Below are 17,631 nucleotides of genomic sequence, written 5' to 3' on the forward strand. Positions count from 1 at the left end.
ATTGGTGGAAATAGATATACTACATCGTAAAGCCAGGGCACCGTGTGGGAGTCCACCGCTGCGGAATCTTGTCCCATTGAAGTAAACTGCTCGCAGCTCCAAGACACTCATGGGAAGACTAGCCGGCCAATACCCCCAAAATTGACAGTCAAGAAGGAACTGCTCTCCAGACTCTTAGGCTGGCATTGGTTGTCAAGATGACCCACTCCCAGACTCCAAACTGGCTCCCCACCATTAGGTTAATGAGTTTAAGCTACCAAATCAGAGAGACCCTGATCCACAGTGACAAGCTGACCTGTCTGTGGAGATGGCGGTGGGAACCGGACCATTGATATTGAACGGAATGGAATAGTCCAAAGTGCAGATCCTTGAATACCACCATCATCTATCTTATCAAGCAAACTTAAGTGGAAGAAGACTTGCTGTGGTTAAAGAACCATCCGTACCATCTTTGGAATGTTGAAAGCCATGAAACACCTGCTGGACTCTGGTGTTAAGGATCATCCCCACTAACATCACCTTTATGAAAACTTGGGAGTACTAAAAATAGTCAATGGCAGAGCCAGAAATGTTTCTTGTGCACATCAAACCTCAAGAAAGACTGATGTGCCACCCAACTACACCAAAAATTCTACTTGCTCCGGGCCTGCAATAACAGAAGGGTAATTTCTTGTCAGTTTAACCAGGGATGTCAACCACTTGTCTCAGATTTTTACCCAAACTATTTATGCCAAGTATCTCGACTGTCTGACAATTCATTTATTTAATATCGATTAAATTATATTGTACCTTATTTATCCAGTTTGACATTTTCGCACCTAGTTTAACAAATTCACTTGGCACTCAAAGGGTTAAGCAATCACCACAAAATTGTGAGGTGATTCCTTAATAAACACCTCTGACACTTCAAATAAACAGGATAAAGAAGCCATAATTAGTAAATGCAATAAATTGAATAATCAATATTTAATAAAATTGTCAGGCAACCAATATCTATCAGGAACCGTTTTGACAATCTCATCTAAACAAAATCAAATAAAGAATCTGAGACTGACGCTGGACATTTTTTTTTTGGGGGGGGGGGGGGGGGGGGGGGGGGGTTGAAGTAACTGGGGGGGGGGGGGGGGGGGTGGGTTCAGGTCCTGGACCGCTGAGAGGGGTTGAGGTGACGGGGCGACAGTAGAGTAATAGGTGGTGAGGTGAGTGTAATCAAGTGATAGGTGGCAAAAAGAGGGTGAGGTGAGAGGGGGTCAGGTGAGCGGGGGAAAGCATCAGGCACCACTAACTTCCAGCAGGAGGGGGAGAGGGCAGCGCTGCAGTTTCAGTCAGGAGGGGGATAGGAGTCAGGCTGCCTGTGCTGCTGCCTACCAGCAGTAGGGGGTGAGAGGGTCGGGCACCATTGCATGCGCTGCTGCTGACTTTCAGCAGGTAGCGGAGAGGGGGGTCTGGAAAAGCTGCCCGTGCTGCCGCTGACCTGCCCATGACCAAATTCTGCTCCCTCCTTGCAAAAAAATCTGGACACCAGGAAGCAGAATCATGGCGACCTAGGCCACAGTATTTGTCGAGCCCTAAATTGGATCATCTAACTCACTAAACCAGACAACACCCCAGTGTTATTTACAACCCTCCAGAGGGAAAGTAGGGTTAGGAGATAGAAAAGAGCAGTCTGAAAGGAGCCAGCCCAATGTAGCAGAGGTGCAGAATTCAGCTGCCTGTATAAGCTCCAGCTAGTACTACAGCTCTCAGTGCAGCTATGTACTCTAGTACTAGCCTGTGCAACAGAACTGGTTTAGGGGTTTTTTGCGATGGGCTCTGCCCCATCTTTTCCCACCGCTACCACATACCCGCCCTCTGCATGTAAAACAGGTGCAAGGCAGTACAATAAATCAGGCACCATTGAGATAAGTGTGCCAGGACCCCTCCACTCGGTGGCAGAAAGTGTGGCCCGGCGTCTGATGCCACTGAGCTACAGACTGCACCGGCATCAGTAGCCTCATCAGATCAGTATCCAGGGCATCAGAGCACAGGGTGTGTAGCACATGCAGGCCACCCGCACAGTCAAACAGATTCCCCTCTAAAATAAATGGGAACTAAGTAATGGGGAAGGGGGAGAGTGGGGACAAGCTAGGGACCGCAGAGTGCATTAGCACTTACCTATATTGAAGACACATCAGGAACGTGATTGAGCTTTGGCAACACCTTTATGGATAGGCGCTGACAGACCCTTACCTATCCAGAGACCCAAACTCTACATCTAAGTGGAGAAGGAACCTCCAAAAGGTTTATGACAGAAAATACTAAGCTAAAACAAAGAGGCAGGCTAGGAGGTCAGCCTGAGAGTCTCCAGCTCCCTCTTGGTGAGCTTTATTGGTTATTATGGGAACTGGTGGCAGTTCCCATCATTATCTAGCCAGATGTAACATTTCTGCAGACAACTGTCTTTTAATGACACAGTTTTGGCTTCTAAATTTAGGAATATCCCCGAATCTGGAGATTCTCTGCACTACCAACCATCATTTAGAAAATCATGAGAACTGACACACGCAGGATTATGGAAGAAGCATAGTCCATGAACAAACAAACTAAAAATGTAATTTACTGCTATTTGGTATGACATCCAAGACCATTAACGCTATGCCCTTCCAGCTCCAGGAAAGCTAGCCATAATACTACTCATTACACTGCAGTTTAACACCTACAAGAATTTGAGCATTGTCTTTTGTTGCCCCATCTGCCCTGAATGTCTCTACTCTGCTTTTCCCCAAGCACCCATTTTAAATGTCAACTTGTTCTCCATTATGTACAGTTTTCACATGTAGAGCTTTACACCTTTATCAGTTTATCCCTGATAAAGTTGAAGCAAATTCTCGGCCTTTATCCTTATTGATTTTGTATTCCTATTACATAATAGATGTCAAACTCCTTTTATGGCCAATAAGAATTAGACTGCATTAGATAAAAATCAAGATTATGAAATCTCAAAGTAGCAATTATTTCTCGTTTTCCATTTTCTGAAAGCGTCTAGACATTGGGTCTTTGTATAACACTTTGGATGCATTTTCATTATACAGATTAAAGTGTACTGCACACTGCATTTCTAAAGGATTATGAAGAAAAAGGTCACTGAATGTATAAGAAAATAAGAGATCAGTAAAGGGCAAGTATATCTTTAGTTCAACCACTCCTTGTAAAAAAGTACAGGAGGATTTAGTTTGGCCAATTACAAAAAAAATAAAAAAAGTGACCTACTTGGGCATTATTTTTGACAGCACTAATATTTTACAGAAAGACATTTTAATGAAATAAAAAACAAAAAACAATTGGCAAGTCCACCTGTAGCAAGAACATCTAAATTTGACCAACCTGTAAATACTCCACAGCTTCCTGGACGGAAATACGACTGTAGTCGGCATCACCACATATGTAGTCTCCTAAGAGAATGTGAGGGAAAAAAAAAAAACTGAAATTAGAGGAAAGAAAAAAGGACATTTCTCAAACTTAACCACACAAGAATTAGTACATACCTTAACTGTATAGGTCAAGGAATGTAAGTTACATTATACAATTTTCAGAGCCTGTAAGTTAGTGAGGATATTGCTTGATACACATTTGTCCTTGTACATTTTTGTTGCTATGGCACGCTATGTCAAGTGGCAATTTGTTAGAGTCGGGTGTCTTTCCGAAAATGCATCTTAATGCAATTTGACCAAGTTTAATATATGACATCTGTATGCGACAGTTTAACCTGTACACATAAGTGCTATAATGTAACAGCAGACACTTATCTTTAACAGTTTCTTATATAGTGTAGCAAATTCAGTTGGGCTTTACAACTGGAAACATTAATAAAACAAATTGGGTAGTAAGTAAAAAAAAAAAAAAAAATGTAGGAGGACCCTGCTTGCAAGCTTACAATATGTAATTTTACCCCCCATTAAAAGTTTGGTTCTGATCCATATACAAACCCACTCACAAACAAGTACTATATCAAATTATTCAGCTCAGTCTCTTCCTTTGTCCTAGTCACATACTGCGTTGAGAGGAAGACGCATTTTCATTATATATAAAAAAAAAAAAAAAGTCTGAAGTTTGCATAGCTGCTCACTCACGCCAGGCATCTTGTGCTGCATGGTACTGAGACTAGATATATGACAACATCTTTACATAAGCAAATCACTTCTCAATTAACTCCATTTGCGATCTGCAAGATTATATACACACACACACGCTGGTCAATAAGTATGGAAACACATTATAGAAAGACAAGGAGTACAGAAATATTAATCCATTGTCTACACATGATAGGTTAGTGGGGGTAAAAATGTTAAAAAGTAGGTATCCACTATGGCAGCCATCTTGAATGCAACTCAAGATGAGGAGCTAGTCATCCGACATATGAAACAGATGCAGAATTCCATAATAAAAACAATGGTGTGCTTTGTTTTAATGTATTTTCTTTTACAGGTAGTGACATTAACAATAGCACCAACTTAACCTTTTAAGTGCCAAGGGAATTTGTCAAAATAGGTGTGAAATTTGCCAAGCAAACCTTTGTATTCATCAGAATTACCTGTAATGCTTATTTTATATAGGACACAATCTGTTTTTACATAACATTTTTCATTTGAAGTTATCTAACCAATGTGAGCGACACACATTTTGCGCATCTGTCACAGATATTTGCCACTTAGGGTTAAACAGAACATGTTGAAATTTAGTTTGAAAAATAAAAGCACACCTGCAATTACAAGTATTGAGTGCTAATTTCAACTAATATCACCCAAACAGTCCATTAAATAGGCCATTTATGTGTAGACAGAAGGTGGTTGTGAGTACTTTGAAAATTATGCCAGCACAGCATTTGTTGCGTCAACTGTAGCAGTTTTTGTCCTTCCACTTTGGATCAGTTGCAACTGATCCAGTTTCTCTGTGTGCAACGGGTGGCATTGGCAGAAATCATTCGTAATAGTTTTGTTCTGCAGAAATCAAGACAAGACAATTTCAACATGTTCTTTTTGTGTTCGTGGCATTGCCATTAATGGAGATCATAATTTCTCTTATAAAATTCTGTATTTTTGCTTTGTGACATGACAACCTCCCCAACTACAATAATTAAAGATATATCCGTGATAGCCAACTTCAAGATTTTCCGCACTACCTTAATGTTTCCATATTTAATTAGGTCTTATAATGGTGTTTCCACGTGTATGTAAAATTACACAATCTGAGACCACACTTACAACAGTGTAATACAAACAGTGAACTGCCCATGAGAAATACAGTAGCAGCCACCTCATCCCTCACAGATAAAGTGTATGACAGACAATCCGTTTCAGTAGAGGATAGTAGGCTTTATTCAATATAACATCATTCAGTATATGATACAAGGCAATGACAAGGGAGCTGGTCATACACATTGAGGGCCATATGCAATTGATATATCATGCCCAAATCTCACCGCTAACCAAATGGGAGATATTCATTGATTATTTTTTTTCATACTGATCACACTCATATGTTTAGCCACACAACTGCTAAACCCAAATAGGCATGCTGTAAAACATCCTGTGTATGTGCAACAGGTAAATTCATGCATTTAAGCTCATTGTTCAAATGAGACTATCACCAACCAATGCACTACAGAAATGCTAGCCATGTGATACTTAAGGAAGGGGTAGTAAAGGTGTCCAATCTCCAACCTACTGTCACCTATGTTCAAAAGATTAGAGCCTCCTCTTTCAAACAATGTGCATTATTTTCTGCTGATTTGCACATAACGTACATGTAGAAACTAAGTTTTAGCCTTGGAAATGCGACTTAATCCTGAAGCAAAAGCCAAAGTATTTCTTGGTGGTGGAAAATATTGGTCTGCCTGAAGGCCCATGTGAAAGAATTAACATGCCAACATCTATCCCAACCAGGACTGGGCTGGACATATGAGAAGTTTAGCCTCAATAAAAGGATGACTTATCAACAGTAGGTTGCAGATTAGCATCCTCATATAAACAAAATAGGTTAACAGTGGAGTTTTTTTTATATAGTGTGGCGAGCGCGGTATAGTGTGGTGAGGCGCCACAACACCACGTCTCAGGCTACAGACAGACCGGGTAACCAGACCAGGACGCAACAATTTAAACTAGACAGATCAAAATCACATTTCAAGGGGGGAGGGAATGCGGGGCACACACACGGCGTGTGTGGTCTGCGTACGCTTCGCTGGAGGATCTTCAATCTGGTCATGGAAAGCAATTACTCAGTAGGGGAGTTACATTTTTTGTAGACATCCAAACCCATCTAAAGTCCTGGTTAGGGCACTCATACCAAGGAGTTTGATACAGGTCATGCTTAGTTTTATAGAAGATCAATCTATATTTATTTAATTTTATATATAATAAGTTGGAGCGCGTGTGTTGCATTGTGGAGACACCATGGAACTCAGACACCCCAAATTCAGCAACATTGTACCTCTGGACCCAGTGGTACGCATTTCAAAGCCATTTTTGGGAAATTTCACTTAGAAATATAAAAAAAAAAAAAAAAACATGGTTCAATTTGCCTTGATGGATTATCTGGAATTGACGATCTTGGAAACAGATTACGAAGGAACATCACACACGATTAAATTGCAGCCATTGAGTATAAATGCACACACATTCAAACATTATGGTGGAGGCGTTAAACAATTTGGGATATACATATACCAAAGATACACATACGTAACACCACCACACATTCAAAAACAGCACAACACACAGAACTCAAAAAATAAATGTATCCTATCTGTTAAATCTCAGGAGTGGATGTGGAATTCATCAACACACCTAAGCTAGTCAGGAGCAGTGTGTTTCAAACACCACACCCGATTTCATTGCGGTCATTGAGTAGCAATGCAAACACATTCTAACATTATGGTAGAGGCTTTAACAAATTTCAATCTTGGGCCTTTGGCACAGCAGAAGACCAAATTTTAGAGCAATTTCGGAAATAAAAATAAAAAGTTTTGCCAGGCGGGTCAGCTAGTAAGTAATAAAGGATTTTGGGGAAGGAGTATTTTATTTTTTGATTATTTTTCTTCAAACATACACTGCTCAAAAAAATAAAAAGGGAAGACTAACATATCACATCCTAAAATCTGAATGAACTAAATATTCTTATTAAATACTTTACAAATTTATTAACCCATGGAGGTCTGAATTTGGAGCCCTTCTCAAAATGAAAGTGGAAAAACACTAGAGGCTGATCCAACTTGATGGAATATCCTTAAAACAAGTCAAAATGAGGCTCAGTAGTGTGTGTGGCCTCCACGTGCCTGGGCACGCTCCTGAAGAGGTGGCGGATGGTCTCCTGAGGGATCTCCTCCCAGTCCTGGACTAAAGTATCCGCCAACAGTCTGTGGTACAACATGGCATTGGTGGATGGAGCGAGAAATGATGTCCCAGATGTGCTCAATTGGATTCAGGTCTGGAGAACAGGCGGGCCAGTCCATAGCCTTAGTCTTGCAGGAACTGCTGAAACACTCCAGCCACATGAGGTCTAGCATTGTCTTGCATTAGGAGGATCCCATGGCCAACTGTACAAGCATATTGTCTCATGGGATCTGAGCCTCTCATTTCGGTACCTAAAGGCAGTCAGGCTACCTCTGGTGAGCGCATGGAGGCCTGTGCAGATCCCCAAAGAAATGCCAACCCACACCGTTACTGGCCCACTGTCAAACCGGTCATGCTGGATGATGTTGCAGGCAGCAGAACGTTCTCCTTAGTGTCTCCACACTGTCACGTCTGTCGGACTCAGTGTGAACCTGCTTTCATCTGTGAAGAGCCCAGGGCACCAGTGGCGAATTTGCCAATCTTGGTGTTCTCTGGCAAATGTCAAACGTCCTGCACGGTGAAGGGCTGCAAGCACAACCCCCACCTGTGGATGTCGGGCCCTTAAACCACCCTCATGGAATCTTTTTCTGACTGTTTGAGTAGACACATGCACATTTGTGGCCTGCTGGAGGTCATTTTGCAGGGCTCTGGCAGTGCTCCATCTGTTCCTCCTTGTTCAAAGGCGGAGGTAGCGGTCCTGCTGCTGGTTTGTTTCCCTCCTACGGCCTCATCCAGGTCTCCTAATGTACTGGCCTGTCTCCAGGTAGCGCCTCCATGCTCTGGACACTACGCTGACAGACACAGCAAACTTTCTTGCCACAGCTCGCATTGATGTGCCATCATTGATGAGTTGCACTAACGGAGCCACATGTGTGGGTTGTAGACTCCGTCTCATGCTACCAATAGAATGAAAGCACTGCCAGCTTTCAAAAGTGACCAAAACATCAGCCAGAAAGCATAGGAGCTGAGAAGTGGTCTGTGGTCACCACCTGCAGAACAACTCCTTTATTGGGGGTGTCTTGCTAATTGCCTATAATTTCCGCATGCATGTGAAATTGATTGTCAGTGTTGCTTCCTGAGTGGACAGTTTGATTTCACAGAAGTGTGATTGACTTGGAGTTACATTGTGTTGTTTAAGTGTTCCCTTTATTATTTTTTTTGAGCAGTACATTTATAATAGCAGCCTATGTTCAAAGAAGGCTCTCCAACTGATCTGGAAAAGGTCAGTTCATTTTTTCCAATGTAATTTGTTAGAGTAAAATGAGCTCTATCCTTTACCCTCTATTACAAAATGTAAGACTTCCAAAAGCAATTAGACTAAACTACAAAATGTGACCTATTTCCCTTCAACCTTGTTCTGACACAACTGACCATGTGCTGGTGCAAGTGTGCCAACCAAATTACATAGAGCATTTGTTACCTCTGATTTCAGGCCTTTCACTTACATTCTATGACCCAGTAATGAAAGATAAGAGGCTGTCCATCTTCCCAAGCAGATATACAAGAGGGGCATAGAAGTATTTGGACAGCCACTGATTGTGCAAGTCGACCCCCCTTAAAAGATGGTCTGTAATTTCCATCGTAGATACGTACACTTCAAATGTGAGAAACAAAATTCAGATTACATGATTTGTAAACAATTTGTATAATCGTGTGGTAAATAAATATTTGGACACCTACCAACCAGCAAGATTTCTGGCTCTCACAGACCTGTTACGTCTTCTTTAAGAAGCATCTCTATCCTTCACTTGTTACCTGTATTAATGCACCTATTTGAACTGGTTATCTGTATAAGACACCTGTCCACACCATCAAAAAGTCAGACTGCAACCTCTTCTTTATGGCCAAGACCAGAGAGGTGTCTAAGGACACCAGGGACAAAATTGTAGAGCTGCACAAGGCTGGGATGAGCTACTCGACAATATGCAAGCAGCTTGGAGAGAAGAGATTAACTGTTGGCGCAATTACAAAAAAAAGTAATAAATGGAATACAAGATCAATGACAATCTCCCTAGACCTAGGGCTTCATGCAAGATCTCACCTTATGGGGTACCAATGATCTGGAGAACAGTGAGGATTCAGCCCAGAACTACACAGGGGCAACTGGTCAATGATCTCAAGAGAGCTGGGACCACAGTCACAAAGGTTACCATTAGTAACACACTACGTTAGTGTTCCCGCTAGGCTGTTTAAGGGCGAATTTGCCAATCTTGGTGTTCTCTGGCAAATGTCAAACGTCCTGCACGGTGAAGGGCTGCAAGCACAACCCCCACCTGTGGATGTCGGGCCCTTAAACCACCCTCATGGAATCTTTTTCTGACTGTTTGAGTAGACACATGCACATTTGTGGCCTGCTGGAGGTCATTTTGCAGGGCTCTGGCAGTGCTCCATCTGTTCCTCCTTGTTCAAAGGCGGAGGTAGCGGTCCTGCTGCTGGTTTGTTTCCCTCCTACGGCCTCATCCAGGTCTCCTAATGTACTGGCCTGTCTCCAGGTAGCGCCTCCATGCTCTGGACACTACGCTGACAGACACAGCAAACTTTCTTGCCACAGCTCGCATTGATGTGCCATCATTGATGAGTTGCACTAACGGAGCCACATGTGTGGGTTGTAGACTCCGTCTCATGCTACCAATAGAATGAAAGCACTGCCAGCTTTCAAAAGTGACCAAAACATCAGCCAGAAAGCATAGGAGCTGAGAAGTGGTCTGTGGTCACCACCTGCAGAACAACTCCTTTATTGGGGGTGTCTTGCTAATTGCCTATAATTTCCGCATGCATGTGAAATTGATTGTCAGTGTTGCTTCCTGAGTGGACAGTTTGATTTCACAGAAGTGTGATTGACTTGGAGTTACATTGTGTTGTTTAAGTGTTCCCTTTATTATTTTTTTTGAGCAGTACATTTATAATAGCAGCCTATGTTCAAAGAAGGCTCTCCAACTGATCTGGAAAAGGTCAGTTCATTTTTTCCAATGTAATTTGTTAGAGTAAAATGAGCTCTATCCTTTACCCTCTATTACAAAATGTAAGACTTCCAAAAGCAATTAGACTAAACTACAAAATGTGACCTATTTCCCTTCAACCTTGTTCTGACACAACTGACCATGTGCTGGTGCAAGTGTGCCAACCAAATTACATAGAGCATTTGTTACCTCTGATTTCAGGCCTTTCACTTACATTCTATGACCCAGTAATGAAAGATAAGAGGCTGTCCATCTTCCCAAGCAGATATACAAGAGGGGCATAGAAGTATTTGGACAGCCACTGATTGTGCAAGTCGACCCCCCTTAAAAGATGGTCTGTAATTTCCATCGTAGATACGTACACTTCAAATGTGAGAAACAAAATTCAGATTACATGATTTGTAAACAATTTGTATAATCGTGTGGTAAATAAATATTTGGACACCTACCAACCAGCAAGATTTCTGGCTCTCACAGACCTGTTACGTCTTCTTTAAGAAGCATCTCTATCCTTCACTTGTTACCTGTATTAATGCACCTATTTGAACTGGTTATCTGTATAAGACACCTGTCCACACCATCAAAAAGTCAGACTGCAACCTCTTCTTTATGGCCAAGACCAGAGAGGTGTCTAAGGACACCAGGGACAAAATTGTAGAGCTGCACAAGGCTGGGATGAGCTACTCGACAATATGCAAGCAGCTTGGAGAGAAGAGATTAACTGTTGGCGCAATTACAAAAAAAAGTAATAAATGGAATACAAGATCAATGACAATCTCCCTAGACCTAGGGCTTCATGCAAGATCTCACCTTATGGGGTACCAATGATCTGGAGAACAGTGAGGATTCAGCCCAGAACTACACAGGGGCAACTGGTCAATGATCTCAAGAGAGCTGGGACCACAGTCACAAAGGTTACCATTAGTAACACACTACGTTAGTGTTCCCGCTAGGCTGTTTAAGGGCACAATGCGCCCTGCCCCTCTCGCAGCACCCCGCTAACAGCCTGGTGCCTGCACGGGGAAGCCCAGCGCCGCCTTAGACGACGATGCCCGGCGACATCTTCGGCGGGGCCGGGCCCGCCCACTTTAGTGTTGTCGGCGGCCTGGGACCGCCCGCAAGTGTGACGTCGGCGGGCCCGGACCGCCCCCCCCCTCCCGGCACCTTGCCCGACTAAATTTCTAGAGTGAACACTACGTCATCATGGATTCAAATCCTGCAGTGCCCGAAAGGCCCCCCTGCTTAAGCCAGCACATGTCCAGACCCGTCTAAAGTTTGCCAGGGACATCTGGATGATTGGCAGAATGTCAGGTGGTTAGATGAGAGCAAAATAGAACTATTTGGTTTAAACTCCACTCGCCGTGTTTGGAGGGAAAAAAATGATGAGTGGCACGCCAAAAACACCATACCTACTGTGACGCATGGGGTAGAAACATCATGCTTTGGGCTGCTTTTCTGCAAAGGCAACAGAACGACTGATCCATATTAAGGACAGCCCCAAAACATAACAGATCTAGAGAAGATCTGCATGGAAGAGTGGGCCGAAATACCTGCACAGTGTGCAAACCTGGTCAAGAACTACAGGAAACGTTTGACCTCTGTAATTGCCAACCAATATTAAAAAGTATTGAGTTTAAAATTTTCGATTGTCCAAATATTTATTTTTCCGCAAGAACATGCAAATAAATTATTTAAAAATCATACAATGTGATTTCCCTTTTTTTCCACATTCTGACTCACAGTCACAAACCTGAATATAAATTAGGCTTTTAAGCGCGCTCTCAACTCTCATTACACCACATGGTCTAGAAGGGTTGGCAAAATGGATGAATGAGAAATAGCATTTCCCAATGCCTTCCACATTACATCCCGTTTGTACCAAAATAAGAATTACTGGCGAAGTACAGATAATCATCACATAAAGAATAGTTACCTGCTCTCTTTGCCAATTTATCATGCAGCTTATGCAGTGTATTCATCAAAAGATTTTTCTCAGTTCTCTAAAATAGATAATTTGAAACAGATTCAATCAAAACAAAGATACTGCGGGAGAAGAAAAAAAGGAAAAATTGATTATGAAGTCAGTTTTGGCAGCAACTAACTAATCATAGAATGCCCCCATCCTTAAAAATCAGTCTACATTGCTTATTGTTTTCTACAGCTTGAGAATCCCCAACAGGTCAAGTTTTGATTTCCTCAAATATGGGTCATTGGGTCGACCAAACTAACGTAGACATACATTTGGTTGACCAAACTAATGTCGACATACATTGGGTTGACATGCCTTTGGGTTGACATGCCTAAGAAAGACAAGGTCAAACGGTCAACATGTTTTTTTGTGCCGAATGCTGACAACATGGACACCGTATCGTGTACCGCTGTGCTTGCCATGCTTTGGGCACGATGCCTCACTACGCTTGGCACGCAATGCTATTCTCCCTCCATGACCTAGTGGATGGTAGGGCATGAAATACCGCCTTTTGGCTAAAAAAATAAAAATAAAAATTAAAAGCCTATCAACCTCTTCACTGTCGACCATAACCATGTAATTCCCTTGCCTGCGTCGACCCAAGGACCATTTCCCCTTTTCTTCTACAATGAAGCACACATTTACAAATGTACTGTATCTGAAAAACCTAAAACTTGTCACACAACATTCATAAATCTATACGGAGCACCACAGTATCCAGTTGTTTGGCCTCAGCTCTAAACAGTCATGGATTCAAAGCAGACACTGATTAGTTTTGTAGCATGTATATTGGACTGCAATTATCCACTGCGCTTTACAATTGGGAACAAGTTATAAAACATGGCTGGTTGTTCGCAGACAGAGGCACCAGGGCTAGGGAAAGCCTAGAACAGCAATCTGCCTGTACAGGCAGATTAAGTTCAGCAAAAATAATCTGCTTCAATGTGTCTGGGTTCTAACACCCATTTAGAACTGCCATTAATTTATTTGTACATAGTGTCAGAAAATTTGGGGTTGGCATCTGGGCGTGGGGCCCCCGGGCTGCTCTGGCTGGACTGTCTCAGGGCATCACAACTTAAATACAGTCACTTTTTACATCATGTTTATTATTTATGTATGCACTCTTTATTTCATACTCTCTACCTCCAAACAAATAGTAGTAACCTTCATACTTATAATGTTACCACTTTACTATCACTATTCTTTATTGTGATGCCCTGGTGGGGTCCTTAGCTGGATCATGTTTCGGGGTTCCCTGCGTCCCAGGTGGTGACCCAATAGTGTTAGGGACCTGCTCGACAAGGTGACCTGGATGATTGGTGGGCAGGCCAATAATATACCAACAACCTCTTATAGATTATAATGTAATGACCGCATAGTGCATTTGCATCCTCTCTCTGTGTAAATCATTTTATTCTCAGCAGATGGCACCTTTCATTACTGAGGGTGTGCAATTTAGAGCCACTGTGAACTGACATTAATCAGGGTAATTTTGCAGTGTGCATTCGAAAAAAAAAAAAAAAAAAACTGAATAAAACAAACTTTTAACAAAAGCATTTTGTGGCACAAGTGTACACTTAAACTAGGAGTATAAAATTGCAGCCCAATATGTATTTTGTGAAGCAAACTCAAAATTCAATTGTAAAGATGTGGCTTAATGTATAGATTGATGCAAGAACAGTACAGATATGCATGTCATCAGAAAAACACTAAACAAACATCACAGCACCATCACTTAAACCAGTGGTTCTCAAACTCGGTCCTCAAAACCCCGCACAGTTCACGTTTTCTAGGTCACCCAGCATGTGCACTCATTACTCAGACACATTTTAAAAGACACAGGTGGTGCCAATTTTTTCACTTATGATTCTGTGCGGAGACACGGAAAACGTGCACTGTGTGGGGGACCGGAGGACAGAGGTCGAGAACCACTGACTTAAACCCTGGGCTGTCAACTACTAATGCTAGGGTACATACTAGTAACATTGTGACTAAATCTGAGTACACATTGGGTGATTTACTGTTAAAAATATGGCCAATATTGATATTGTTAATGATATAGAGTGCAAATTGCTCAGTGTTTACCTACCCACTATATGGAGAACAATGTGTGCTCCTGTCTAAGTCAATGCCCCCGTCCCCCTGTCGTCTGCACATGCAGCTCAATTTGAAAATATAAATCAGCTACTTTGTACAGAGCAGGGAGGATGAGATCACTAATATCATCGTGAATGGTATGGATCAGTGTGTATGCACTATATCATTCTTCCAAAGCACCGACGATATAGTGAACATGGGCAGTGTTGGGGATTACAAACTGTATCAAGCTTAAGACGCATTTTCAGGTGAAAATATTTATAAGGGAAAACAAAGGAAGCCCACTCCAAACAGTCAAACAGGACCTGGCAGCTCACTCACATACAAATATGGATCTTCATCCTTTTTTCACCGGAGTTTACATTCGGAACAGTTCCTATACTTGTGTTTTAAACACAGTTGAGGCATCAGTTAACAAGGCATTTATAAGGGATTTTATTTACCTCTGTTCAGAAACAAAAAAAAAACAACTGCTGGCGGGGACTAACAATAGCAATGAGGGAGGGAAATAAATAGCCTGCTCTAAGTTACCACAGCTAATTGACTTCCCTGGCAGGTCTCTTTGGTGGTTAGTCCAGGACCATCCTTGATTGGCTGTATACATCAGATGATTTAATGGACATAACACTTCCTTCTGTCCTTCATTATTATGAACAGCGCTGCATGCCACAACGTCTGGTAGTCGCGTAGCACTGCCAACCAGGAGCTCTCACATGTGATGCAAGGTAGTGCACAATTGAGTGTACAAATAAGACAATATGCATGATTTCTCATACCAGTATTAGCTTGATGAGTATCACTCTTACATAACATTCAAAAAAGATTGTCCAAGTTTTTAGGACTTGGATTTATTGTTGTTTGCAAACATTTCTTGGTGCAAATCTCTCAAGTGAACGCCACATCATCTTAATGGTACCTGGGCCTTTAGACATCTCAAATCCTCTATTTTAGAAAAAATTTTAGAGATCTTCCTGCGATATGTCCAAGTCCTTTGAATAGAAGGCAGCCCTAAAATGCAGAGCTGTGTGACATTTCATACCAATTTTTTAGGGTGAAAAAAAAAAAATTACTAATTTGAAACTTACACTCATGCCCTCCTACCTGCCCAAAAATGACTTATTCCATGAAAACAAACATTGTTCATTTTTGATGACGGAAATTCACAAAATATAACATGCACTGGATTAGCAGCACTTTACTCCAAATACCTTATTTACCAATGTGGATACAGTAAGCTTTTACTGTAAAAACAAACCTTCTTGCATGTTGGTTTGTATGCAGGTAAAGTAAAACCTGTTATGGTTTATTATTCACAGATGATTAATACCCTCTTTCAGCAATTTGCCTTGCTAATTCAGATAAATGTACAGCATTTCAGGATATTCTGCAGTGTGAAAGCACCCAGCTGAAATAACCCAGGTCCAGCAACCCAGTATTTCAACTCCGGTAGTGAGCAGCTCTGGCTCAACACAGCTCGATGGAGTGTGAATGGGTAAGCCAGACCAATGCGATCATTCCATACATGGCCTCTGCACTGGCCTCCAGTGATATCGACCCGTCAATAAGCCGCGTTGGCTGCCAGACAAAAAGGGGTCTCAGCCCCATGTACAAAATCCCAGGTACAACCTGGTTTTGTGGTGTGAAAGTGGTATAGACCATATAGTTGTTAATATTTATATGGGGGAGGGGGGGGGGGTGACATTTGAAAGAGTGTAGATGACCAGTGTACTACTTAAATAATTCTGACAAGTACAAAATATTTTTTGCAAAATGAAAAAAATAAAAAAAATAAAAATAAAATAAAAACACTTACATCACCAGGAAGATCATCAGGACTTCTTACTAAAATAAAAAAAAAGAAAAGAAAAAAAAGAAAGAAAAAAAATGTGACTGTAAATAAAAATATATAACATGAACAAAAGATGTAATTCTGCAGTGAAGGACAGTCAAGTTTAAGATGCATAGACATTCGGGGTTATTATGCACAGCATTAAAATGCTATATTTTGGTAATAACCCAACAACGATCAGCCGTGGCGCTCCCTGTAGATCTGGACCCAGGCATTTGCAGTCATGCTTTGTTGTGATGGCATTAGTGAAGATTGATTAAGGGCTGGTAAGGTACCAAAGGAACATTCATCTTAGATTCTGCATGGTCCATGACTTCAAGAAATCATAAACAGCAGGTAGACCGATTGGAATGTTTTATATACTCAACAAGGATCAATAATCCATACTGCACAACACATACAATGCAATGAGCATAAATGAACACTATAAAAAGGTCTTCAGTGCAAAACTGGATCTAAAACCACGTTTTATTGCATGCAACTATCCATTTTACACAGTACGCAGTGGATACTAATAAGATCAACACTCAGAGGTAGATTTATTAAGCTCGGTTAAGTGAAAGTGTGTCTGGTTTTTATCACCAGCCAATCAGCTCCTACCTGTCATTTTTCAAGCCAAGCCTGTAACTTTACAGTTAGGAGCTGATTGGCCAGTGATAAAAACCAGACACTATTACTTCACCGAGCTTAATAAATCTGCCCCTTAATAGGTTAACCACTATTGGTCAACAGGCCATAGGTCAATACCTTAAAAAAAGTAGACAGGCTTAGGTCAAAAGGGACAAAATGTTGAGACTAGCAATAGGTCAACATAAGTAGCTTATGTTCTTCTCAAGAACAAGTGTTTTTCATATTTAACTATCTACAGATGTAGCCCCTCTCATTCACTGCCAGCGCTCGCCAGAATGTCCCCGCTGGTGGAGAGGGACTCCATTAGACTGGCACGCGCGTCCCAGTCAGTTGGAAACTGGCAGGGTGACCTGAGGCGAGGACCGACTATGAGCTCCATCATAACAGGGCGCGCAAGCAACTCCTGAGCCCCCTTCCAAAGGCTGGCGATTCTATCGCCAGCCCCAGCAAGCACGAGTTGCGTTATAGCTGTATGTGAACAAAGAACATAATAGTGCCCGAAGCATGGAAATCGAAACGAGGTGCCGCGGTACACTGATACCATGTCTGCGTAAGTCAACAAGACACCAAAACCCATGAAAAATGTGGCCCTCCAGCTGTTGTGAAACTACAAATCCTAGCATGCCATGCCATTGTTGTAGCATTCCCTAATAGCAGAACTATGGCAAGGCATGATGGGACTTGTAGTTTCACAACAGCTGGAGGGCTATAGTTTGGACATGCCTGACCTAAGCCATGTCAACCTATGGCCTGCGGACC

General features: G+C 41.9%; 1 protein-coding gene across 1 annotated transcript in view; it reads right to left on the reverse strand.

Moving 5' to 3' along the window:
- LEMD3 (LEM domain containing 3) overlaps window positions 1-17,631 on the reverse strand; it is a 42,613-nt gene that overhangs the window by 20,407 nt on the left and 4,575 nt on the right. Inside the window, exons 2-4 of the mRNA XM_083182455.1 lie at window positions 16,207-16,235; window positions 12,261-12,327; window positions 3,364-3,431 (exon numbers count right to left, since the gene is read on the reverse strand). Of these exons, the coding sequence (XP_083038581.1) occupies window positions 3,364-3,431; window positions 12,261-12,327; window positions 16,207-16,235 (164 nt within the window). The remainder of the gene's footprint in view (window positions 1-3,363; window positions 3,432-12,260; window positions 12,328-16,206; window positions 16,236-17,631) is intronic.

Source organism: Crinia signifera, chromosome 4, assembly GCF_055691185.1.
Source record: "Crinia signifera chromosome 4, ASM5569118v1, whole genome shotgun sequence".
Lineage (NCBI taxonomy): Eukaryota > Metazoa > Chordata > Amphibia > Anura > Myobatrachidae > Crinia > Crinia signifera.